Source organism: Balaenoptera borealis (assembly GCF_965194805.1).
Source record: "Balaenoptera borealis genome assembly, chromosome: 5".
Classification (NCBI taxonomy): domain Eukaryota; kingdom Metazoa; phylum Chordata; class Mammalia; order Artiodactyla; family Balaenopteridae; genus Balaenoptera; species Balaenoptera borealis.
In genome coordinates, this window is record NC_138862.1 from 104,491,073 (window position 1) to 104,517,785 (window position 26,713).

Genomic DNA, 26,713 nt, shown 5'->3' on the forward strand with positions numbered 1-26,713 from the left:
CAGCTCTATGTTGGTTCAAAAATATGGAACCAGTTATGGAGAAAAATACTTTGCTGACAAAGCCATCCTTTTTCCTTTAAGACATTTCAACATTCATCTAGCCTGATGTTTTTGTGCAAAAAAAAAAAAAAAAATTTTGGCGTTAGGAAAGTTTTCCAGGATGATCTACACTAAAATACACAGCCTTTGCACGTAGTCCAAATTTCTCTCTAATTAGCCTTAAGATTTCATATTTGTGGTTTTCAGCGAGGGTGGGACAGGCTTGACCTGTGTACTATAGTTTGGAAGATATACCATGGTGATTTGAATATATCAAGTCAGTACCTATCCAACTCTAGTGGACACATTCACACACAAGCACAAAAGCCAGGGTCTCTGTCAGTACATCTCAGATTTTATCCCATTGCATTCCAGTGCATTCTCACAGTAGAACTCATCCATCAACTGAACAGATTTTATCAAGCTTAATTTTCTTGGATTGTATTAGGAAAACAGTAGTCATATTCAATACACTTTTTAAAATTACACATGATCTCCCATCATGAGAATAATTGTTCTGAGTTTACCTTTCAATTCCTCTGCTAACAGCGCCCTTTCCTTAAGTATATTCCTCACACCTTTATGATGGCAAAATTTCAAATTCATAATAATGCAATGTGACATTACAAAAGATTGCTCTAATACATTTTGGGTGAGTTTCTACATAAATACAATGTCTCCATAATATATTGTGACATTTGCTGCCACTTGTTAAATTCACTTTTATGGTTTTGGCTTTCAAAAAAATTGTATTCGCTTTTCACGAAAATCCCACGTAGTAAGGCACCACAGACTTTGGATTGAAACTATAGGGCCTGAGATTTAAATGATAATTCTCTACTGAATCAGCCACAAAATTATAAAGTGAAATTTTCATATTTTATTTAAAATAATCATCTTTATTAAAACCACTCGACATTTATTATTTTAAATTATTTTAAAGCCACTTTGAAAAGTACAGTCGGCACTTGAATAACACTGGGGTAAAGAGTGCCAACTCTCTGCAAAGTTGAAAACCTGCGTATAGTCAGCCCTCCATTTAATTCGTTCCTCTGTATCCGCAGTTGTGCATTCTCCAATTGAACAAACTATGGATGGGGTAGTACTGTACTATTTACTATTGAAAAAAATCCGTGTATAAATGGACCCATGAAATTCAAACCCATGTTGTTGAAGGGTCAATTGTAAAGAAATTCCACACCTTTATTAACAAACCTGCCGCGGGAAGTCTGTAATGTGATCCTCAATGCACGAACCCTGGAGCCAGGCTGTAGAGTGGGAACCTAACTTCTGCTATTTTAATTTCTAATTTTTTCTTGAGTTCTATCACTTCCTTTTTGAATTCTGATTTATTTTGCTCTTTTATTTCTTATATATGTATTTTTTAATGTATTTTACCTCATTTTGAAACAATATAGTACTTCAGATCTGCTTATTGAGTATGTCTTTCTGACGTGCTTTTAATGTCTGTATGAATGTTATTTTACTCCTTATTCTTTTTCCTTTGTATAGCATCAGATCTTGATATTTTCTTGTTGCTCATTTTTATATGAATTTAGTTTTACTGAATTTTAAGAAGAAAGCTTTGTTCAGATAACTTTTATAACTTTGTTCAAAATAGGGCAGCTTGCTTTCAGATGTTTCCTGATTGTTCCCCTTTCCCGCATTAGTCTAGACCTTTTTTTTCTTTCTTTCCTTTTTTTTTTTTTTAATTGAAGTACAGTTGATTTATAATACTATGTTAGTTTCAGGTGTACAGTAAATTGATTCAGTTATATATATATATTTTTCAGATTATTTTCCATTATAGTTTATTACAAGATATTGAATATATTTCCCTGTGCTATACAGTAAATCCTTGTTGCTTATCTTTTTTATGTATAGTAGTTTGTATCTGTTAATGCCAAATTCCTAATTTATCCCTCCTCCCACATTCCCCTTTGGTAACTGTATGTTTGTTTTCTATGTCTGTGAGTCTGTTTCTGTTTTGCATATAGATTCATTTGTATTATTTTCTAGATTCCACAAATAAGTGATATCATAGAGTATTTGTCTTTGACTTACTTCAGTAAGTATAATAATCCCTAGGTCCATCCACATTGCTGCAAATGGCAAAATTTCATCTTTTTTATGTCTGATAGTCCATTGTATGTATATATACACCACATCTTAAGCCAGTCATCTGTTAAGGGGCACTTGGATTGCTTCCATGTCTTGGCTATTGTAAATAGTGCTGCTATGAACATTGGGATACATGTATCTTTTCAAATTAGAGTTTTCATTTTTTTTCTGGATGTATACCCAAGAGGGGAATTGCGGGATCATATGATAGCTCTATTTTCAGTTTTTTAAGGAAACTCCATACTGTTTTCCATAGTGACTGCACCAATTTACTTTCCCACCAACAGTGTAGGAGGGTTCCCTTTTCTCCACACACTCTCCAGCATTTATTATTTGTAGACTTTTTGATGATGGCCATTCTGATCAGTGTGAAGTGACACCTCATTGTGGTTTTGATTTGCATTTCTCTAATAGTTAGACATGTGGAGCATCTTTTCATGTGCCTGTTGGCCATCTGTATGTCTTCTTTGGAGAAATGTCTATTCAGGTCTTCTGCCCATTTTTTGATTGGGTTGTTTGTTTTTTTGATATTGAGTTGTATGAGATGTTTGTATATTTTGGATATTAGCCCCTTGTCGGTTGCATCATTTGCAAATGTTTTCTCCCATTCAGTAGGTTGTCTTTGTTTTGTTGATGGTTTCCTTTGCTGTGCAAAAGCTTTTAAGTTTGGTTCGGTTCCATTCATTTATTTTTGTTTTTATTTCTTTTGCCTTGGGAGACTGACCTAAGAAAATATTGCTACAATTTATGTCAGAGAATATTTTGCCTATGTTCTCTGCTAGGAGTTTTATGGTGTCATGTCTTATATTTAGCGGACTTTCTCTTTCTTTCTTGACTGTTCCTGTCCTGTTAGATTTTGATTATGCTTCCAATCATTTCTCTTCAGTGTGAAGCCCCAGCCTTGAGGCAAAACTAATGCATCAGTTTTTTTGTTTTTGTTTTTGTTTATTTATTTATTTATTTATGGTTGCATTGGCCTTCGTTGCTGTGCGCGGGCTTTCTCTAGTTGCGGCAAGTGAGGGCTACTCTTCGTTGCAGTGCGCGGGCTTCTCACCACGGTGGCGTCTCTTGTTGTGGAGCATGGGCTCTAGGCACGCGGGCGTCAGTAGTTGTGGCACGCAGGCTCAGTAGTTGTGGCTCATGGGCTCTAGAGCGCAGGCTCAGTAGTTGTGGCGCACGGGCTTAGTTGCTCTGCAGCATGCGGTATCTTCCCAGACCAGGGCTCAAACCTGTGTCCCCTGCATTGGCAGGTGGATTCTTAACCACTGCGCCACCAGGGAAGCCCCTAATGGGTCAGTTTTGAGAATTAATGGGATTACAACACTCTGGCCTGTGGGCCTTACCTTGAGATTCTCAGTTTCCTAGCCACCTACTAGCTGTGTGACCTTGGACAAAAATTGCTGTACCTTTCTGTGCCTCCATTTCTCCTTTCATAAGATGAAGAAATAGGATGATCAGTTTTCATTCAAGGTGGTTAACACATTGACACCCAGAGATCACTTTTTGAATGTTTGGTTAATAAGTAAAATATCCATCTGCTCCTTCTTTACGAACTCATCTTTAAGTTGTAGAAGCTCTGAGGTCATCCGATCACAACTATCCCAAATCCCCAGTGCCTCAGGGAGATTATTCATGGGCTAGCCATAGTTAAAGCTTTAATTTACCCACTCAACATACCTCACACCATTTTGGTTATTAATAAAAGATTCAAGAGAAAGGAAAACTGCTCAATGTCATCCTACTAAGGACACAAATGCCCTTACTTTGGTGTTGAGTCATTTCTTATTACATTTTTTTCATTTTTTTCTTCCCTAGGCTCTCTAGAAACTTGAAGGTAACTTTATTTGTATATAATCAAATAGGACTTCTCAACACCTGGTACTTGAGCAAAAGTGGCAAACAATCTTTTTAGAATGGCCCTGGAAAAACTTTTCTTAAAACTCCAGAGCATTATTTTAAAGGTTTATGAAGTTTTCATTTTTTATAGCTTATGATTTACTGCTGAAAATTTGTATGATCTATAGTAAGAGTGTGCCATTTCTTTAACCTGTTGGATTGTATGTTTTCCCTTTTAAGCAACTTTGTTTTAAAACTTATGAATACAAAAAAGGCTAATCAACCAGATTTTTGGAATTCAAGTTGCCAAAAAGCATTTTTCTACATCAACCTAGGATTTATCTACAAAAATATGACCCCAAAAAAGTGTGTGTGGAGGAACTCATGACAACTAAATGCAATGTGTGGTCCTGGTTTGAATCCTGGACCAGAAAAAATGTTTTCTTCTTTTTCTATAATTATTGGGAATTGATGAAATTTAAATAATGTCTATAGAGAGCAATATTGTATCAGTTTTCCTGATTTAGATAATCACGCTGTGATTGTATAAAAGAATGAACACAAAACATTTGGGGAAAGAGGCAGCATGCCTGCAACTTAGTCTTGAAGAGTTCAGAAAAAAGAGAGGATGTGAAAGCAAATGTGGTAAAATGTTAGCATTTGGGGACTCTGAGTGAAGGGTATAGGGGAATTTTTTGTAATGTTCTCTTACAACTTAGTGAAAGTCTGAAACTGTTTCAAAATAAAAAGGATTTTTAAAAGTTGGGGGGTTAAGGGAAGAAAGATAGTAAGATTAATGTTGGTAGGAGCACTTTGAGCATTTACAGTATCCCTGAATGTTGCATGTGGAAACAAAAACCTTATTTTAATAGAAAAGTTGGGGGCTTAGAATGCCTCAAATATCTTGACTAGGATTCCAGAACAAAGTCACTCCCCAGAAGTATTCACTTTGATAGGTGCACTGATGTTTGAGTCAGTAAACTGCCATTCCATATTAGCTGAATCAGTGATATCCTAGTGAGCTAATAACTCAGGCTAAGGTCATTAGAAATAGCAGGCACTATCAGATTGGCAGAGATGAAGTTGAGTTATTATGCTCAGCTAGCATGTGGGGCAACGATGGTGCTTGTAATCTGTTGGTGGGATTTAGATTGGTATAATCTGGTATAATCTTTTTTAAGGAGCAATCGGGTAGTATGTGTCACATTTTAAATGTTCATACCCTTTGACTCAGCAATTTTACTTCTAGAAATTTATCCTAAGGAAATAGTGGGGTAAGTGAACAAAGATGTATATTCAAGGATGTTCACTCTGTCACAGTAAAGAACAGGAGACATCAGTAGGAGATTAAATAAATAATGGTTTATCCATACAAGAAAACATTCTTCAGCCATCACAAAGTATGAGATAACTGACAGGGAGCAATATCTCTAATATATTAAATAAAAAGTAGGTTGCAGAATAGTATGTATAATATGATCCTATGTATATTTGCATTACTTATTTACATTTAAAGTAGAGATATTACATAGGCATTTATTTTTAAAGAGTGAGGAAACATATGCCAAAAAGAATTTTGGGTAGGTAGAGAGTTAGAAGTGTATACATTGCATTATCCATGGCAGACTATGCAATTTGCAAGTCCCAGTGCAAAATGAAAAGGGGGAGCCTCTCGATAAAAAAAATTAAGAATTTCAAGATAGTGACAGCGATCATTAAGGCAAATGTGGGGCCCTTCTAAGTGCAGAGCCCGATGTGACTATATAGGTCACATGTCCATGAAGCTGGCCCTACATATACACTGTACTATACACTTAGATATATACTGTACTATACTATACATTACACTACAAAGTATATGCTAAGATATACACTACACTAAGTGGTAGTGTATGGAAGGGTGGGTGGAAATATACATGTTGTCTGTCCACTCCATCCACCTCTTTGTTATTGTGGGTATAATAATCAGGGCAATACTTTGTGATAAGGGCAATTCAGAGTGTGTTTAAATTATTCCTAAAAGGAGCTAGCATGTTAAGGGTGCCAAGATTAACAATTTGCCAGTGTACCCTTTAGATCACTTTGCATGCCACAAGAGTGCCTCCAAGAGGACTGCCAGAGATTCAATGAGGAGAGAGAGATGTGCATCTCTCAAGAGAAATGTCTGTGGCAAATTTGAATTACTTTTAAAGAGGTTCCACTTTAATGACTATCAGGACAGATAAATGATGAGTGATTTTTTTCTTCTTTTCATGTGGCAAGTAGAAGACAAAAAAGAACAAAAAATATAAACACGAATTTCCTATCTCTAGAAATTAAATAGCTCTTCTAGGCCATCTGGGTATCCATAAATATTTTTCTACTGCTCTAATTCTGTTCTTTTTTTTTTTTTTTGCTGCATTGGGTATTCATTGCTGTGTGCGGGCTTTCTCTAGTTGCAGCGAGCGGGGGCTACTCTTTGTTGCAGTGCACAGGCTTCTCCTTGTGGTGGCTTTTCTTGTTGTGGAGCACAGGCTCTAGGTGCGCGTGCTTCAGTAGTTGCAGCACGTGGGCTCAGTAGTTGCAGTGCGCAGGCCCTAAGGCATGCAGGCTTCAGTAGTTGTGGTGCATGGTCTCAGTAGTTGTGGCGCTCAGGCTCAGTAGTTGTGGCGCTCAGGCTCAGTAGTTGTGGCTCACGGACCTAGTTGCTCCACAGCATGTGGGATCTTCCCAGACCGGGGATCGAACCCGTGTCCCCTGCATTGGCAGGCAGATTCTCAACCACTGTGCCACCAGGGAAGTCCCTCTAATGGTTCTGTGATAGACTTGAATTAACCAAATAATAGTATTGCTAGTCATTAGTTGACTGTCTACAAGCTAAATGCTCCTCTGATACTTCTCTTTATAAGTAGAGCTAAAAACCTGGGAAGTCTAATTTGGGATCAGCATGGTAGCTTATGTTCTGCCATGTAGAATGTCAAGGTTTGATTAGGCAGATCCTAGGGATGTAGCCAAAAAGGCAAGAGGATAAGACATTCTAATATCTAACAGGCTTTAAATAAATGGTCTAACACTAACCAGGCCCTGATTCTCAATAGTTTTTATAGGGCCTAATGAGTGAGTGTTGGGATAAGCATGTAGGTGAAAGGACAAGGATTTCCAGGGTTCAACCAAGTGGGGAAGAGGTGAGAAAAACATTAAAAGATTTGTTAAAGATTTTATTTTGAAGTCCATCATAAGGTAACTAAGTCTAACTGACACACCAGGAGTTCCAGACCTTTGACTCTGTAGGCATCTGGAAAATTTGTTGAAACTATTAGAGAAGTTCTCCAAGAGACTTCAGGGTTTTGTATAACATAGTGACAGAACTATAAATAGAAAGCTGATAAATCCTATGAGGTGTTATGTATTTCAAGGCTAATTTCTATGTCTTGAATGTGTTCAATCTTGTACTATTTTTAAATTCATTTTCTAGAATTATATGTGTATACATGGTACCATGTGTCACATCTAATTTATGCTCAGTAATAGGGAAAAACAACTAATAAATACATCAGAGTTCTACTTGTATGTGATTCTCCAAGGCAGTCAATTGTTTTAGGGCATCAGTTCTGTCTTCATTAAAGTTATTAAAATCACTCGTATTCATGAGAATTAATTTTCACCCGTCTGACTAGCACTACTATTCTCAAATTTCAAAAAAGGACCCATAATCCAGGTGTAAGACATTACTGAAGGCGGGAATCTATCATTTTCACAAATTAAAAAAAAAAAAGAGCTCCATTAATGCATCTGCCCTTTTTTTGGTCTATAGATATTTAACTGCTTTGATCTTAAATATTACAATGACTTTTTCTTTTAAATGATATTATATACACACATGTGTTTGACATGAAGAAATTTCTAATGATATCCTCTGAAGACTGAATGGGTTATGATTTAAGAAATATTGAATTCCCCATTAATGAATGTGTTGCCCTTGATGAGAACGTTGAAGTGAGAATTCAAGCACAAAGTAGGTGGTTGAACTAGTTAACACGTGTGCTCTTTTCCAACTCTGAGACATCATGAATATGAAACAATTCTTACAGGTCTTGAACAGGGCAGAAGATGGTCACAGGGAGATGGGAAAGGAGGCAAATGAGAGAGACACCATGAAGATATCCTATTAATTCAATACCATCTGTTCTTGATTGGACATGGAATGGCAGGAGAAAAGGATGAAGAATCAGTAACACTTAATGTTTTCAGCTCAAGAAACTGAGTAGAGTAGCACCATTAAGAGAAATGAGAAAGGATTAACAATTAACAAGTTTTCCTTTTTTCATTGTTTTGATTGTGAAGGAATCCCCTTGAACAGGGTGACTAAAAATAAAATTAACTCTGCATTTCTGTTTTGTTTGTTGGTATCAGAGACCATTCTAGGAGACCAGTCAAGATGTGGCAGGAGGGCTTCCCCGGTGGCACAGTGGTTAGGAATCCGCCTGCCAATGCAGGGGACACGGGTTCGTGCCCCGGTCCGGGAAGATCCCACATGCCGCGGAGCGACTAGGCCCGTGAGCCACAACTGCTGAGCCTGCGCGTCTGGAGCCTGTGCTCCGCAACAAGAGAGGCCGCGATAGTGAGAGGCCCGCGCACCGCGATGAAGAGTGGGCCCTGCTCGCCGCAACTGGAGAAAGCTCTTGCACAGAAACGAAGACCCAACACAGACAAAAATAAATAAATAAATAAATAAATTTATTTAAAAAAAAAAAAAAAGATGTGGCAGGAGAACCCATTCCTGACTGGACCTGCGAGGGTGTGGCCCCGAGGAGGCGGCTATAGAGGAAAACCTGGCAAACAGGCTAGAATTCAGGAGTCGAGGATGAACAGTTAACGGAGACATGCTCTGCCTCTTTGCAGATTGACTCAAGAGCTGGGACAGGCCTGAGCCTTCAAGGAGCTAGGCAAGTGGCAGAGGATATGAGGTTTAACCTAACAGCAAGGAACTCAGAATAGACTTTACAGGCTCAATGGAGCTAGTCTTTGAGAAGAATGTCATCAATGGTATTCGAGAAAACTCAAGGGAAAAACTGGAGGCAGAAAGGGGACCCAGGAAAGTATTGCATCAATCTATTCAGAAAGTAAAATGGAATTGGATATTACTGACCTGTAAATTCTATCCTTGAAACATTAATTATGTGGTACATTTTTTTGAGTAAGAGTCATATAACTGTTATTTTATATTTGCAGTACTTTGAAAATTTACATGACATATCATCATCTATTACTGTGATGCTTAATTATACTTATTTAACTCTATCCTTACCTTAGGCTGAAACCACCTTAAATGGGATGGCAGGCCAGATCTAGTAGTTCTCAAAGTATGTTCCAGGAACCAGTACAAGCAGCATCAAGTGAGCACTTGTTAGAAATTCAAATCTTTAGATGCTATCCCAGACCTACTGAATCACAAACTCTGCAGATGGAGTCCACCAATTGGGGTTTTAAGTTTTGCAAGTGGTTCTAAAAACACTCTAAGGTTTGACAACCACTGCTTCAGGCATTTCAGACTTAGACCTCTTTAGAGCCTGTTTAGGAAAAAAATACTCTTCTGTTTTCTGTCGACTCACAGCACTACTCTCACTTCGGATCACCAAATGTGTGGTTTTTTTTCCCACGCCAAACAATTCTGCCACACCAGCTGGGTGACCTACATTTAAACTGAGTTCTGACACTACCTGGAGATAGTGTCAGATCCAACAGGTTAAAGTCTTGTGGGACTGAGCCCCACCCCCTGACATCAGTCACCAGTTGCAAGTTCAAGGTGTTACCTGTGCTTCTGACCTATAAGCAGTAAATTGGGGGTTCATATAACCCCCTCCTGGGGCTTGATTAATTTCCTAGAGCAGCTCACAGAACTCAAGAAAACAGTTTATTTACTGGATTGCCAGTTTATTATAAAAGAATATAACTCAGGAACAGCCAGGTGGAAGAGATGCATAGGGCTCAGTATGGGGAAAGGGCTCAGCTTCCATGCCCTGTCTAGGCTCGCTGCCCTCTCAGCACCTCCATGTATTCACCAACATGGAAGCTCTTCAAACCAGTTGGTCTGGGGTTTTTATGGAGGCTTCATTAGCCACTGCTTCAACCTCCAGTCACCCTCCCCTCACCAGAGGTCCCTATCCTTAGGAGCTTTCCAGAAGTCATCATATTAACATAAACTCAGAGGTGGTTGAAAGGATGCCCATTTCATTCTGGAGCTATTTCACAAGCTGAGAAGGAAAGGTATCCCTATAACCCTTATTGCTTAGGAAACTACAAAGGTTTTAGGAATTATGTGCCAAAACTGTGGAGGAAGACCAAATATATATTTTTTAAATCACAATATCATTGTGGCCTGGCAGAGATTTTTGTTAAAAACCAGCGAGGTGGGAATTCCCTGGTAATCCAGTGGTTAGGACTCTGTGCTTTCACTGCTGAGGGCCTGGGTTCAATCTGAGGCCAAAAAAAAAAAAAAAAACCAGGGAGGCAAAATGGTTTTTTTGTCTGTTCGGGCTGCTATAACAAAATGTCATAGACTGGGTGGCTTATAAACAACAGAAATTTATTTCTCACAGTTCTGGAAGCTGGGAAGTCCAAGATCAAGGTGATGGCCAATTCAGTGTCTAGTGAGAAGGTGCTTCCTCATAGACCATAGTCTTCTCAGTGTAATCTCATTTGGCGGAAGGGATGAGAGAGCTCCCTGGGGCCTCTTTTATAGGGGAACTAATCCCATTCCTCATGACCTAATCACCCCCAAAGGCCCTACCTCCAAACACTGTCACATTGGGGATGAGGTTTCATGAATTTTGCAGGGGCACAAACATTCAGTCCATAACAATGGCCAACTATAAATAGTGGGGGTTTGCAGCTGGTCAGGCCTGGAATCAAACTGGGGCTCCAGTACTTGTTAGTTGTATAGGATCTTGAGCGAGTTGCTTAGCCTTTCTAACCTCAGGTTCCTCACACAGAAAATAGAAACAATAATATCTACCTTGAGAGGTTACTATGAACTCTGAAGTCTATGTACCTAGATGGTAATCAGGAGTGCTGACTCTGGTGTCAGACCCAGTTCAAATGCCAGCTCTTCTATTGACTGTGATCTTGGGAAAATTACTAAACCTCTCTGTGTTTCAGATTTCTCATCTGTAAAGTGAGTAATAATATACTTTCTTCATAGGGTTGTTGTGAGGATTCAATGAGTCAATAGTATCAATGGCTTAGAAGACTGCCTGCCCCATAATTGCTCAATAATTATGTTTATAATAGAAATACAAATAACAACAATGATAATAAAATACATCACATAGATAGAATACCTAGACCTAGAATATGGTAGATATTAAATATTTGGTAGCAATTATTATTATTATTACTATTTTTAAAAATTTTTTGGCCTCGCTGCATGGCTTATGGAATCTTAGTTCCCCAACTTGGGCCCTTGGCAGTGAAAGCGCCAAGTCCTAAACACTGGACCACCAGGGAATTCCCAGTAGCAATTATTATTGTTGTCATTATAAAATTCTCAACAAGCATAGGGTTATAAGAGGCTCCAGTATATAGGCACCCCCTGATACTTTCATATAGTCTTTACATTCTAATGACTCCTGTCCCCTATGCATAAGCTCTATGGATTATATCAACCTCAATTTTCTGGTTTTGATAGTGTACTATAATTACTCAAGATGCTACCATGGGAGGAGATGGAGCAGAGTAAAGGATATATAGAATGTCCTTGTACATTTTTTTTTTGGCAATGCCTGTGAATCTGTAATTATTAAAAAATAAAAAGTAAAGAAGAAAAAAAAAAAGATAGGGGTAGGGAGCTTGCCTGAAGTGAGAACTACTGGGGCAAGTGGTTGGGCCCAGTTCCTTATTTCTCAGCCCCTAGAATCCTAACATTCCTCTTTACCAGTTTGGGCTACTAGAAGCCATGGGAGCCTGACTAGTGAGAGCTACCCCAGGTTCCCATAACATTAGGTAAGATATGAATTTGCAGAATCTCTGATACATGGAATTTTACATGTAAGGAACACTGTACTTTGTCACTTCCTCACCTAGCACAGTTCCTGGTGCATGGTGGCAAAGACAAGAAAAGTGCTCCTCGCAACCAAAGTTGTAACTCCAAATACAGCATTTTCCTCATAGAACTATTACCACATATTGTCACTAGGTTCTATGACATTCATATAAGTACTTTATAGATTAAATAAGCCCTTGTGGGTTAACTTGAACACCTACTCACTAGTCATGACCATGCTTTTATGCACATGTTTCAAAGAACTAATCTTCAAGCAAACTTTTGAAATACCACCCATTTGTAAGTCACTGTACTTACAAACTGGTGCTATTAATAGAAATTTTTTTTAAAATTTTATTTATTTATTTATTTATTTATGGCTGTGTTGGGTCTTCATTTCTGTGCGAGGGCTTTCTCTAGTTGTGGCAAGTGGGGGCCACTCTTCATCGCGGTGCGCGGGCCTCTCACTATCGTGGCCTCTCTTGTTGCGGAGCACAGGCTCCAGACGCGCAGGCTCAGCAATTGTGGCTCACGGGGCCAGTTGCTCCACGGCATGTGGGATCTTCCCAGACCAGGGCTTGAACCCGTGTCCCCTGCATTGGCAGGCAGATTCTCAACCACTGCGCCACCAGGGAAGCCCAATACAAAATTTTTAAATTGAAGAGGGATAGTGACTCTTCTCAATTCACTGATTTCAAGTTTCCAAATAGTGTTCTGCTTAACACTGTCTCAAAGTTCCCACTCCCCGCACCCACCAAGTTCTAAACTTGTAGACCAAGGAAAGTTTTTGTGTTCGTTTGTTTTGTTTTAAAGAATACTTACTGAAGCCTCTTAGATAGCCTCAACCACCAGAGGGCAGACAACAGAAGCAAGAAAAACTATAATCCTGCAGCCTGTGGACCAAAAACCACAGTTACAGAAAGATAGAGAAGATGAAAAGGCAGAGGGCTATGTACCAGATGAAGGAACAAGAAAAAACCCCAGAAAAACAACTAAATGAAGTGGAGATAGGCAACCTTCCAGAAAAAGAATTCAGAATAATGATAGTGAAGATGATCCAGGACCTTGGAATAAGAATGGAGGCAAAGATTGAGAAGATGCAAGAAATGATTAACAAAGACCTAGAAGAATTAAAGAACAAACAAACAGAGATGACCAATACAATAACTGAAATGAAAACTACACTAGAAGGAATCAATAGCAGAATAACTGAGGCAGAAGAACGGATAAGTGACCTGGAAGACAAAAGGGTGGAATTCACTGCTGCGGAACAGACTAAAGAAAAACGAATGAAAAGAAATGAAGACAGCCTAAGAGACCTCTGGGACAACATTAAACGCAACAACATTCGCATTATAGGGGTCCCAGAAGGAGAAGAGAGAGAGAAAGGACCAGAGAAAATATTTGAAGAGATTATAGTCGAAAACTTCCCAAACATGGGAAAGGAAATAGCCACCCAAGTCCAGGAAGCGCAGAGAGTCCCATACAGGATAAACCCAAGGAGAAACACGCCGAGACACATAGTAATCAAAGTGGCAAAAATTAAGGACAAAGAAAAATTATTGAAAGCAGCAAGGGAAAAACGACAAATAACATACAAGGGAACTCCCATAAGGTTAACAGCTGATTTCTCAGCAGAAACTCTGCAAGCCAGAAGGGAGTGGCATGATATACTTAAAGTGATGAAAGGGAAGAACCTACAACCAAGATTACTCTACCCGGCAAGGATCTCATTTAGATTTGATGGAGAAATCAAAAGCTTTACAGACAAGCAAAAGCTAAGAGAATTCAGCACCACCAAACCAGCTCTACAACAAATGCTAAAGGAACTTCTCTAAGTGGGAAACACAAGAGAAGAAAAGGACCTACAAAAACAAACACAAAACAATTAAGAAAATGGTCATAGGAACATACATATCAATTATTACCTTAAACGTGAATGGATTAAATGCCCCAACCAAAAGACATAGACTGGCTGAATGGATACAAAAACAAGACCCATATATATGCTGTCTACAAGAGACCCACTTTAGACCTAGGGACACATACAGACTGAAAGTGAGGGGATGGAAAAAGATATTCCATGCAAATGGAAATCAAAAGAAAGCTGGAGTAGCTATACTCATATCAGATAAAATAGACTTTAAAATAAAGAATGTTACAAGAGACAAGGAAGGACACTACATAATGATCCAGGGATCAATCCAAGAAGAAGATATAACAATTATAAATATATATGCACCCAACATAGGAGCACCTCAATACATAAGGCAACTGCTAACAGCTATAAAAGAGGAAATCGACAGTAAAACAATAATAGTGGGGGACTTTAACACCTCACTTACACCAATGGACAGATCATCCAAAATGAAAATAAATAAGGAAACAGAAGCTTTAAATGACACAATAGACCAGATAGATTTAATTGATATATATCGGACATTCCATCCAAAAACAGCAGATTACACATTCTTCTCAAGTGCGCACGGAACATTCTCCAGGATAGATCACATCTTGGGTCACAAATCAAGCCTCAGTAAATTTAAGAAAATTGAAATCATATCAAGCATCTTTTCTGACCACAACGCTATGAGATTAGAAATGAATTACAGGGAAAAAAACGTAAAAAGGACAAACACATGGAGGCTAAACAATACGTTACTAAATAACCAAGAGATCACTGAAGAAATCAAAGAGGAAATCAAAAAATACCTAGAGACAAATGACAATGAAAACACGACGACCCAAAACCTATGGGATGCAGCAAAAGCAGTTCTAAGAGGGAAGTTTATAGCTATACAAGCCTACCTAAAGAAACAAGAAAAAGCTCAAGTAAACAATCTAACCTTACACCTAAAGAAACTAGAGAAAGAAGAACAAACAAAACCCAAAGTTAGCAGAAGGAAAGAAATCATAAAGATCAGAGCAGAAATAAATGAAATAGAAACAAAGAAAACAATAGCAAAGATCAATAAAACTAAAAGTTGGTTCTTTGAGAAGATAAACAAAATTGATAAGCCATTAGCCAGACTCATCAAGAAAAAGAGGGAGAGGACTCAAATCAATAAAATCAGAAATGAAAAAGGAGAAGTTACAACAGACACTGCAGAAATACAAAGCATCCTAAGAGACTACTACAAGCAACGTTATGCCAATAAAATGGACAACCTGGAAGAAATGGACAAATTCTTAGAAAGGTATAACCTTCCAAGACTGAACCAGGAAGAAACAGAAAATATGAACAGACCAATCACAAGTAATGAAATTGAAACTGTGATTAAAAATCTTCCAACAAACAAAAGTCCAGGACCAGATGGCTTCACAGGTGAATTCTATCAAACGTTTAGAGAAGAGCTAACACCCATCCTCTCAAACTCTTCCAAAAAATTGCAGAGGAAGGAACACTCCCAAACTCATTCTATGAGGCCACCATCACCCTGATACCAAAACCAGACAAAGACACTACAAAAAAAGAAAATTACAGACCAATATCACTGATGAATATAGATGCAAAAATCCTCAACAAAATACTAGCAAACAGAATCCAACAACACATTAAAAGGATCATACACCACGATCAAGTGGGATTTATCCCAGGGATGCAAGGATTCTTCAATATACGCAAATCAATCAATGTGATACACCATATTAACAAATTGAAGAATAAAAACCATATGATCATCTCAATAGATGCAGAAAAAGCTTTTGACAAAATTCAACACCCATTTCTGATAAAAACTCTCCAGAAAGTGGGCATAGAGGGAACCTACCTCAACATAATAAAGGCCATATATGACAAACCCACAGCAAACATCATTCTCAATGGTGAAAAACTGAAAGCATTTCCTCTAAGATCAGGAACGAGACAAGGATGTCCACTCTCACCACTATTATTCAACATAGTTTTGGAAGTCCTAGCCACGGCAATCAGAGAAGAAAAAGAAATAAAAGGAATACAAATTGGAAAAGAAGAAGTAAAACTGTCACTGTTTGCGGATGACATGATACTATACATAGAGAATCCTAAAACTGCCACCAGAAAACTGCTAGAGCTAATTAATGAATATGGTAAAGTTGCAGGATACAAAATTAATGCACAGAAATCTCTTGCATTCCTATACACTAATGATGAAAAATCTGAAAGAGAAATTATGGAAACACTCCCATTTACCATTGCAACAAAAAGAACAAAATACCTAGGAATAAACCTACCTAGGGAGACAAAAGACCTGTATGCAGAAAACTATAAGACACTGATGAAAGAAATTAAAGATGATACCAACAGATGGAGAGATATACCATGTTCTTGGATTGGAAGAATCAACATTGTGAAAATGAGTATACTCCCCAAAGCAATCTACAGATTCAATGCAATCCCTATCAAATTACCAATGGCATTTTTTACGGAGCTAGAACAAATCATCTTAAAATTTGTATGGAGACACAAAAGACCCCGAATAGGCAAAGCAGTCTTGAGGCAAAAAAATGGAGCTGGAGGAATCAGACTCCCTGACTTCAGACTATACTACAAAGCTACAGTAATCAAGACAATATGGTACTGGCACAAAAACAGAAACATAGATCAATGTAACAAGATAGAAAGCCCAGAGATTAACCCACGCACCTATGGTCAACTAATCTATGACAAAGGAGGCAAAGATATACAATGGAGAAAAGACAGTCTCTTCAATAAGTGGTGCTGGGAAAACTGGACAGCTACATGTAAAAGAATGAAATTAGAATACTCCCTAACACCATACACAAAAATAAACTCAAAATGGATTAGAGACCGAAATATAAGACTGGACACTATAAAACTCTTAGAGGAAAACATAGGAAGAACACTCTTTGACATAAATCACAGCAAGATCTTTTTTGATCCACCTCCTAGAGTAATGGAAATAAAAACAAAAATAAACAAGTGGGACCTAATGAAACTTCAAAGCTTTTGCACAGCAAAGGAAACCATAAACAAGACGAAAAGACAACCCTCAGAATGGGAGAAAATATTTGCAAATGAATCAACGGAGAAAGGATTAATCTCCAAAATATATAAACAGCTCATTCAGCTCAATATCAAAGAAACAAACACCCCAATCCAAAAATGGGCAGAAGACCTAAATAGACATTTCTCCAAAGAAGACATACAGACGGCCACGAAGCACATGAAAAGATGCTCAACATCACTAATTATTAGAGAAATGCAAATCAAAACTACAATGAGGTATCACCTCACTCCTGTTAGAATGGGTATCATCAGAAAATCTACAAACAACAAATGCTGGAGAGGGTGTGGTGAAAAGGGAACCCTCTTGCACTGTTGGTGGGAATGTAAATTGATACAGCCACTATGGAGAACAATATGGAGGTTCCTTAAAAAACTAAAAATAGAATTACCATATGACCCAGCAATCCCACTACTGGGCATATACCCAGAGAAAACCGTAATTCAAAAAGACACATGCACCCGAATGTTCATTGCAGCACTATTTACAATAGCCAGGTCATGGAAGCAACCTAAATGCCCATCAACAGACGAATGGATAAAGAAGTCGTGGTACATATATACAATGGAATATTACTCAACCATAAAAAAGAACGAAATTGAGTCATTTGTTGAGACGTGGATGGATCTAGAGACTGTCATACAGAGTGAAGTAAGTCAGAAAGAGAAAAACAAATATCGTATATTAATGCATGTATGTGGAACCTAGAAAAATGGTACAGATGAGCCAGTTTGCAGGGCAGAAGTTGAGACACAGATGTAGAGAATGGACATATGGACACCAAGGGGGGAAAACTGCGGTGGGGTGGGGATGGTGGTGTGCTGAATTGGGCGATTGGGATTGACATGTATACACTGATGTGTATAAAACTGATGCCTAATAAGAACCTGCAGTATAAAAAAACAAACAAAACAACTAATACTAAACTTTCATTGGGTTATTTGTATGGAAATATGTTAATAGAAATGTTTCAGACATTACATGAAATTTCTAAAAATCTTATATTTGTATTTGTATGGAAATATGTATGGAAATATGTTAATATAAACGTTTCAGACATTAAATGAAATTTCTAAAAATCAAAAAAAAAAAAAAAAGAAGAATACTTACTAACATCTAGATCTGTGGAACTCTCTGTTTAAGAAACACTGCTCTAAGTCATATGATCAGTCTCCTCGACTATTTGGTTTAAGTGGCTCCTTCTGTGCTGTTTACTTTTTAAAAATTAAAAATGAAGAGTATACGTATCCTTTCATTTTTTCAATATTTAGGTCCAAATAAAAAGCAAGTGAAGGAGGCTTCCCTGATGGCACAGTGGTTAAGAATCCGCCTGCCAGTGCAGGGGACACGGGTTTGTGCCCTGGTCCAGGAAGATCTCACATGCCGTGGAGCAACTAAGCCTGTGCGCCACAACTACTGAGCCTGCGCTCTAGGACCCGTGAGCCACAACTACTGAGACCGTGAGCCACAACTACTAAAGCCCATGTGCCAGAACTACTGAGCCTGTGCTCTAGAGCCCGCGAGCCACAACTACTGAAGCCCATGCGCCTAGAACCCGTGCTCCGTAACAAAGAGAGGCCACCGCAATGAGAAGCCCGCACACCGCAATGAAGGGTAGGCCCTGCTCGCCGCAACTAGAGAAAGCCTACGCACAGCAACAAAGACCCAACGCAACCAAAAATAAATAAATAAATAAATTTTAAAAATAAAAAAAAAAAGCAAGTGAAAAAAGTTTTTAAAAATCTATGGTTGTTTGCCTGGTAGCAATACAAATAGATATTTACCAATAATCAATGATTTGTACACATGAATTATGAGTATTTCTCCAATTAATTAGTCAAAACTAAGCTTAAAAAAAAAAACTAAGTTAAAAGAAAAACTGGTGGCTCATCTTTCTCAGTCAGATTATTATCAACAGCTATGCTTTTAATCTCTTACCATTCCGGGACTTGAGTCAAAATAAGAAGTAATTTTTTCCAGGCTCCTCAAAAGTCTGAAAAATCCTGGCAATATAGAGGAATAAAGTACCCCACTACCTGATCAGTTCTGTTTTCCTAAGAAAATAAAAGCATATTAACAAAGGTCCAATGTTTTTTTCTCTCTAAAAAAAAAAAAAGAACCACTCAACTATAAAAAATAGAAATTACACTTTAGTTAAGATTTAGCAACACATAAAACTGCTTCTTGTTTCAGTAAATACTGCCTAGAGTTTTGCTCAAGAAATCACTCATAACTCCCCAAACAGTAACACAAACTGTAAGATCCATATTCTAGATTAAAGAGGGATTCCACAATCTTCAAGTTAATATATGTATCATGAGCATACTCCAAACTGCTTAAATGAAATAATGATCAATTATAATTATTTTTGAAATTACATTTGATCAGCTAAAACCCTGTATAAAGCTTCACAAATCCTCTCACAAGTCTCTGCTGCAGAACAGAGAAATAAATAAGTAAAGAAAATAAAGAGATAAATTTCTTTATTCAGAAAGTGACTCTAAGAGAATTTCATGACACATTGAAAGCTAGTATCTCCATAATATTTTAGACTTTTTTTATACCAAAATAATAACAAGTCAGGATATTACGTACCTGCCATTGAATATCCTGTTTAAAATAGGTCTCATGTATAAGTCTTACAGTGTTTGGTTATAAATATATTTCATAATACACACAAAAAACTTGTTTAATAGTCTGTGTTGAAATGGTATTAATGGCTGCATATTACTATTTCCTTAGTTCAGCAAGTTAAATTTCTGACACCTCCGAACTAAGAGCTACCATATCTTGCCAATTAGATTGTCGATCTGCATTTAGATCTATTACCAACTCCCCGGAAAAAAAATGTACTCCTTTTATATAAATTATGTATCTCCTATCTGGAAAGAACTGGAGGTACAGACACTAAACATGTAAAGTGAGTGGCAATGGGTAGTGATAATTTCAAATGAAAAATTTAGGCCAGCAAACAGACTACCTAAGCATTATAATTAAGGACAACTGTTCGTTTTAGAAAAGTGTGTCACGACTCCTTCTAAACATGTGTGTGGGGGGGGTTGCTCTGAAGCCTATGTCTGATCTACCCCCTGAACTTTAACCCTGGAGTGAGCATGATACCAAATTAAGAATTATTAGAAGGAACCCAGTGTAGATTAGAAGCTGTACTAACTCAGTCAACATTTTTAATCAAGAAGTGTTAGCTTGTCTTTTAACTTATGAAACATACACTCACAGCAGCTTAGATTCAGGTCCTGCCTTTGATAGTCACTGAGTGCACACTACCATGCCAAGTACTAGGTGTCGGGTATATAGAGAAAAAAAAAACAAATATGGCCCTTGACTTCAGAGAGCTTATCGTGTAGAGAGGGAGAGAGACCTTAGACAGACATTAAACAAATATTTAAAACCGAAATTACAAGTTGTGGTTATTTCCGGTTTGTATTGCATCTCTCTTAGTGGATAACTGTGATCACACCCTTCTTTTAGGAGTACGGTATTCTAAACTGAATTTTCTTATCCTAAACTCACTTTGAAGACATCAGTGCTACAGTGTGCAATGTTATTTCAATTAAATGATTCTTTGGGGAATAAAGATTTATAATGAACATCATTTTAAACTTAGAATCGGCACTGAATTTACATTCAAGTGAACGTTCAGTGTGAATTATTTCCAGGTACAGCTTCTGTTTGCCTAGGCAGCTCAAAGCATACAAAGTATTGAGGACTTTAAAGGTATTATACTTATTTTAAACGTTTTATCTCTGCACGTTCTACCCCGAAAAATATACCGGTAAGGAAGTGGGAGGGACCAGGTGTAAAAGTTCCCAAAGTAGTTTGAATAAGGGTCTCTTCCCGCTAACTCGCCAAATTTAAACACAGCCAAAGCTTCTAAACACCCCGCTTTCCTTCCGACCCCAATTGCTCCTGCATATTTGAGGAGCTATTAGTTGGATTTAAATATATTTTAAACCATTTCCTTCTCCCAATTTCTAAAACATTTTAGTACGTTCTTTGTAGCTTGTGTTATTTCTGCCTCTGGTAATAACATTTCTGGTAGAGATGTATATCTTTGGAACTCATTTCCTTTCTCAACAGAGTTAAAATATTACATTGCCTATGCCAGGTGCCACGGTCCCCGCCTTCCATAAGTTAGTACTTTGTGGCCGAGGAGCGCCTTTAACTTTCTAAGACGAAATATCCAGGGGGTGGTATCGTCACAGGATCATCAGCGCTTCCCAACTTCCCACCTGTTGCGGGACTTGGTTAGAGAGGATGAATCAGATTCTTCTAAAACGTCCTTTGCCTTTTCCACCCACTGTCTCTCCCGCTTTCCGCTGCGCATCCCGAACGCACGTCACTCATTCCAGTCCAGGCCCCGAAGCCGGACCCCCAGACAGCAGAGACCCCTGCCAGGGTAGGGAGCTCGGTTGAGAGGAGGGGGTTGTCCCGACCCGGGATGGAGCAGAGGCGCAGATCCCACTTCCTGTAAAGCCAGCGGAGCTCGCAAAGAATGCTCTGGAAGAGAAGGCTCACCGAAGAAGAAAAGAACGTACTTTAAGTGGGCTTCGACCCCGGACCCCAGACGTCTGGGGTGGGCCGTAATGAGCAAACCAACTCGTTCCCTGGCGTCTCCTTCCCCTTCCCCTTCCCGCCTCTAATTCTCTTTCGCTTCCTCCCCCTTGCTCCGGGGGCACGTGGTCCCTCCCGGCTCTGCCCCCACCGCTCCCCTCCCCTCCGGGGCCAGGCCTGTGCCCGGGCCCCTTCTTCCCAGCGTCGCCCGCTTCCCCTTTCCGTTCGCTCTTCCGCCCCCGCTCTCCATCGTTCTTTCTGATTGGTTGAACGCACCGGAGTCTGGTTGGCCAATCGGCGAGCTGGGCTGGCGGCGATGGGCGTGGCCGCGGCGCCGGGGCCCTCAGATCGAGGCTTCCTCCCCCTCGCAGCCGGCAGCACATTCCGCCGCCGTTGCCGCCGCCCGGCCCCGCAGTTGTCTTCGCCGGAGCTGCGGTCGCGCTGGGGTTAGGGCGGGGGGGGGAGGGTAAACGGGCGGGGAGAGGAGGAGAAGACCGCGGCGGAGGCAGGTGAGAGGAGGAAGGAAGCGACGCCGCCGCGGGCACAGCGGCACAGGCGGCGGCCCGGTTGCTGGGAGTGTCGGTGCGGCGTGGTGGTTGGGGCGGATCCCGCGGGGCCCGGGCGGGGGAAGGAGTCACCGGCCCGGCCATGGCGGACAACGAGAAACTGGACAACCAACGGCTCAAGAATTTCAAGAACAAAGGCCGCGACTTGGAGGTAAACTCGGGGGCGCCGGAGGGGTGGGGGCCGTGGGCCTCGGGTTGATCTACGCCGGGACTCGGAGTGTGGGGAGTAGGGGCGGGAGCCGCCGCCGGGCCGTGGGGGAATGGCGCTGGGGGCCGGCCCGTCCGTGACGCCTGTGCTAACGCGCCGGGAAGTTTGTGTCTGGCCTGGTCCGCCTCCGCCGTGGAGCGAGGTGCCGGGGTACCGCCGGCGCGGCCTAGGCCTGCCCCGAGGAGCCGGCCCGGCTCGGGTGCGAGGGGCTGGGCCGCGCGGCGGGGAGGCCGGGCGCGGCGAGTGCGGAGGAGGCGTGCGTGTGCCGCGCTGCCCGGGCCGGGCTGCGGCCCCCATCTCGGTAGCGGCGGAGATTCCGGCTCTCGCTCCCGCACCGACGTCGGGCGCCGCGGGCAGGAGGGCGGTGGGAGGTGGCGGCGGAGGGGGACTAGCGTGTGGTGACCGAGTGGGTCTCAGAACTTCCTCAGCGAGGCCCGAGTCGTCTCCACTTAAAGGCATTTTCTCTGGTCTTCCCGACTCCCGCTTTACCCCTGCCTCCCCCCAGTATCCAAACTACAGGAGTCAACTTCTCCGTTGAAAAAAAACACCCCCGGCGTGAGAGGCCATCCTGGTGATGCTAACAGTTCCTTCCAGCGGCCTGTGTTTTACTATGGATATAGCTGATTCAAGATGTGGCTCACGGTGTGCCCTCTTCCAGGCAAAGGATACCCCTTATTTCAGCTTGTTCACAAATCTCTTTACCCCCTCCTGAGAGACCACCAGCTGCATTCTTACATATAGAGTCCAAAGGGTTATACAAAGCTGTCATCCTCTAGTCTACAGTATCCTTTCCCTCCACCTGCCGGTGGTGGTGGTAGCGGGGGATGGGGTGGGCTGTGGAGTGGCACCATCACATTTTATTATTTGAAAAGGGTGAAAAGCAACCTTCATTATCTTAAGTAACAGCTGCTCCTGAGGTTCTTAGGCTACATAAGGTGTGTGGGTTAAGCACACACCCACATCACAGATTTTTAATAGAAGACTTCTTGCCTTCAGGTTTAGGCGTCTAGGTAAATAGGGGTTTTTGTTTGTTTTTGTTTTCCATTCTGCATCTGAATCAGGAGGTTAGCTTTTAGGAGAAAGTGGTCAAGTAGTAATTTTTATGTTGTTTCTTTGTACTTTTTTATACTGAGATCTTCAAATTCCCATCATCTGTTTCTGAACTTTGAGCATTTGCTTGACTGAGATAGTAACTGTCTTTTGGACTTTCCACAAAGCCATTTACTTTCCAAGGCAGTTAGTGCTGTCTTAGTGGGTTTCCTAGTTTGAGGGACTATTTCCTAGTTGAAGTGAAATTTCAGCATCTTTATTGAGATAATTCATATGCTATAGAAATTGCCATTTAAATGTAGAACTTACGATTTTTATTAAGTTTACCTAGTTGTATAATGATGTGATTAAAAATTTTTTTGACCAGTATTAATATTTAACATGAGGGAAAAAATCACATATTACAAAACCTAAAAACATAAATACCACAAAGTTACAAACATCCAGAGAAATAGCAATTAAATGCTTGACAGTCCTTCTGATCCTTTTCCCCTCTACATTTCTGGCTGCGCTTTTTTTTTTTTTTTTTTTTTTTTTTTTTTTTAACATTTCACTGAGATGTGATTCAAATACCATACAGTTCACGCATTTGAAGTGGCTTTTGGTGTTTTCACATAGTTGTGCAACCATCAGCACAGTCAGTCTTAGGACATTTTCATGTAGAAAGAAACCCAAAGAAAGAAACCCAAAGAAACCCAAACTCACTAGCAGTCACTCTTTGTCTTTTTAGATTTGCCTATTCTGGATGTTTCATATAAATGGAGTTATACAATATGTGATCTTTTGTGACTTGCTTCTTTTAGGTAGCATAATGTTTTCAAGGTTCATACACTCTGTAATCAGAATGTATTTGTGCTTCATTCCTTTTTATAGCTGAATATTACAGTGTGTGGCTAGACTACATTTTGTTTATTCCTTCATCATTTGATAGACTTTTGCATTGTTTCCACTTTTTAACTATTATGCATAATGCTGCTCTGAACATTCATCTACACATTTTTGTGTAGACCTGTGTTTTCAATTCTCTTTGCTTATACACCTAGGTGTGGAATTACTGGGTCATATGATAACTTTATTTATTTATTAAACATCTTTATTGGAGTATAATTGCTTTACAATGTTGTGTTAGTTTCTGCTGTATAACAAAGTGAATCAGCTATATGTATACATATACCCCTATATCCCCTCCCTCTTTCGTCTCCCTCCCACCCTCCCTATCCCACCCCTCTAGGTGGTCACAAAACACATATGGTGACTTTATGTGGAGTTGCCAAACTATTTTCAGGTGATCCTTATTTTTTGAATTGATGTTTCCCCTTACTGTGTATCTCTTATTATTTTAGTCAAAATAAGATTGTGTTGATTCTATATTAGAACAATATTATGATATGTGACTTTTAAAAAAATAATTATAAATACACATTAGGTAAAATTTTTTTGAGAAGTTCATTGTGCCTTATGGGCATCCTTGTGACTTTGATAACCCTGTGTGTGTATTAGAAATATGAATATTTTCACATTTCCACATAAGAAAATGGAATATGACTTTAAGGGAAAGTCATACTCTCTCCTCACTTGTGATTTATTCTGTCACATATGCCTGCAATGAGATAGAAACATCTTTTATTATCCTTAGAGAACACTTGAATGCCTATTTTGTGTATTTATTCATTACATATATGCCTGTGTCCCTCAAAATACTAATTATGCCCATTTCCTCCCCCCTCAAAATATGGTTTCTGTATTGTGCTACAACAAATTCTAAGAAAATACTGCTTTTTGGTTGGTCTTACAGTGACATGTTTCATTGGAAGGTCTTTGAAAAGAAGTATGGACCAGTGCTGTCCAATGAATTTTATTTAATCCGGTATATCCAAAATACCATTTCAACATGTAATCAGTGTAAAAAAATTTAATGAGATGTTTCATGTTCTTTTCATACTAGTCTTCAAAATCTGGTCTGTCTTTTACACTTACAGCGTATCTCAATTTGGGCTAGCTACATTTCAGGTTCTTAATAGCTGCATATGGCTAGTGGCTACCTTATTGGACAGCACGGATATAGAGGATAGCATGAGATAATTATAACATTTTTTGGTTTGACCTAACATTGTTTGATTCCAAATTATGATGAGTACAAAGTCTTAAGAGTTAATTTAATCTAATCTCTAACTGTGTGTGCCTTTGGGAGAATCAGTTAGTCTTAGGGTTCTTTCATCTGTAAAACTAGAGGTCCTTGACATCTGCTTCATGAGTGTTGTGAAGATTAATAGGTTAATGTTAGGAAGATGCCTGGCAATTCTCTGAGCATTTATCACCTTCAGCTTTTCTTAGGGGGAGGAAGAAGATTTAATAGGATTCAGTGAAATTGATTCTCTAACTCCCTTATTTGCAGTTGGCTCTTTGTTTTTTCTCTGTGTGCATATATAAGTTACGTTGAACTTAAAATTAATGGGAACATTTTTAATGTAGAGAGATGTAATTGCTCGTTGAAGGGCAGTTTGGGCACAGGGAATTAGTGACCCTTGTAAAGTCAGAATTTCTAAGTGTTGGAATTGAAACTGATTCCATAGCCTTCAGTCTGATAGTTATTCCTGTGTTACATTCTACCATTCTGGCTCCTCCAAAATATGGTCATGCTAACTTCTTGAAAGATAAAAGCATTAAAGAAGTTATATGTCAGTATCCATTTAAAATAACTTGCAGGAACTGTCAGATGACATTCAGGGTGTGGTTTCTTTTGTGCAGTGTGGTAGAGGATCATCATTATTAGTTTGAGATAGTAACCATAGCGAGGGTATGCACAGTGCAACACAGGAAATGGGTAGTGACCAAATTTCAAATTAAAAAATGTGTCGGAATAAAGCAAATTAATCTCATCTAGCTTATGTTTTAAAAGTAGAGGGGGAATTCTCTTACAGACTTTCTAATAAACCTGCATAATTTTTATAGAAGTTCTGAGGTTATCCAGGATTGAATAGAGCATAAGTTATGTTAGAAAAATAATTAGATCTTGTAAAAACACTACTTTAAGAAAAATACTTACCCTAAAAATAAAAGAATATTAAAATACTACATAATTGGAAACTTGTTATTGTCCACACAGCATCAAATATGAAGTCAGGTTGAACTTCAGGAAAAAATAGTTGCTTGGTTGGCAAGAGTTTAATAAATTGATCAGCTGTTTTATTGTTTAGAAATGGCCTTGGTGATTTGTTAAACTGTACAGAGTGAAAGGCATTGTTAAGCTATTAAGTCTTGTTAACTTTTAGAGACTGACCTCTCTCATCACAAA

General features: G+C 39.4%; 3 protein-coding genes across 3 annotated transcripts in view; 2 read left to right on the forward strand and 1 right to left on the reverse strand.

Annotated features, from left to right (window-relative positions):
- B3GALNT1 (beta-1,3-N-acetylgalactosaminyltransferase 1 (Globoside blood group)) overlaps nt 1-26,713 on the forward strand; it is a 646,348-nt gene that overhangs the window by 510,616 nt on the left and 109,019 nt on the right. The window lies entirely within an intron of this gene.
- LOC309629781 (uncharacterized protein) lies at nt 20,390-22,244 on the reverse strand (the record flags this gene model as incomplete). Its single annotated transcript, XM_082394289.1, has 2 exons — nt 20,390-21,540; nt 21,871-22,244. 2 exons carry the CDS (start codon nt 22,242-22,244, stop codon nt 21,384-21,386), a joined length of 531 nt encoding a protein of 176 aa, XP_082250415.1. The 3' UTR covers nt 20,390-21,383.
- KPNA4 (karyopherin subunit alpha 4) overlaps nt 22,078-26,713 on the forward strand; it is a 55,338-nt gene continuing 50,702 nt past the window's right edge. Inside the window, exon 1 of the mRNA XM_082394074.1 lies at nt 22,078-22,311. Coding sequence (XP_082250200.1) covers nt 22,243-22,311 — 69 coding nt within the window. The 5' untranslated portion in view covers nt 22,078-22,242. The remainder of the gene's footprint in view (nt 22,312-26,713) is intronic.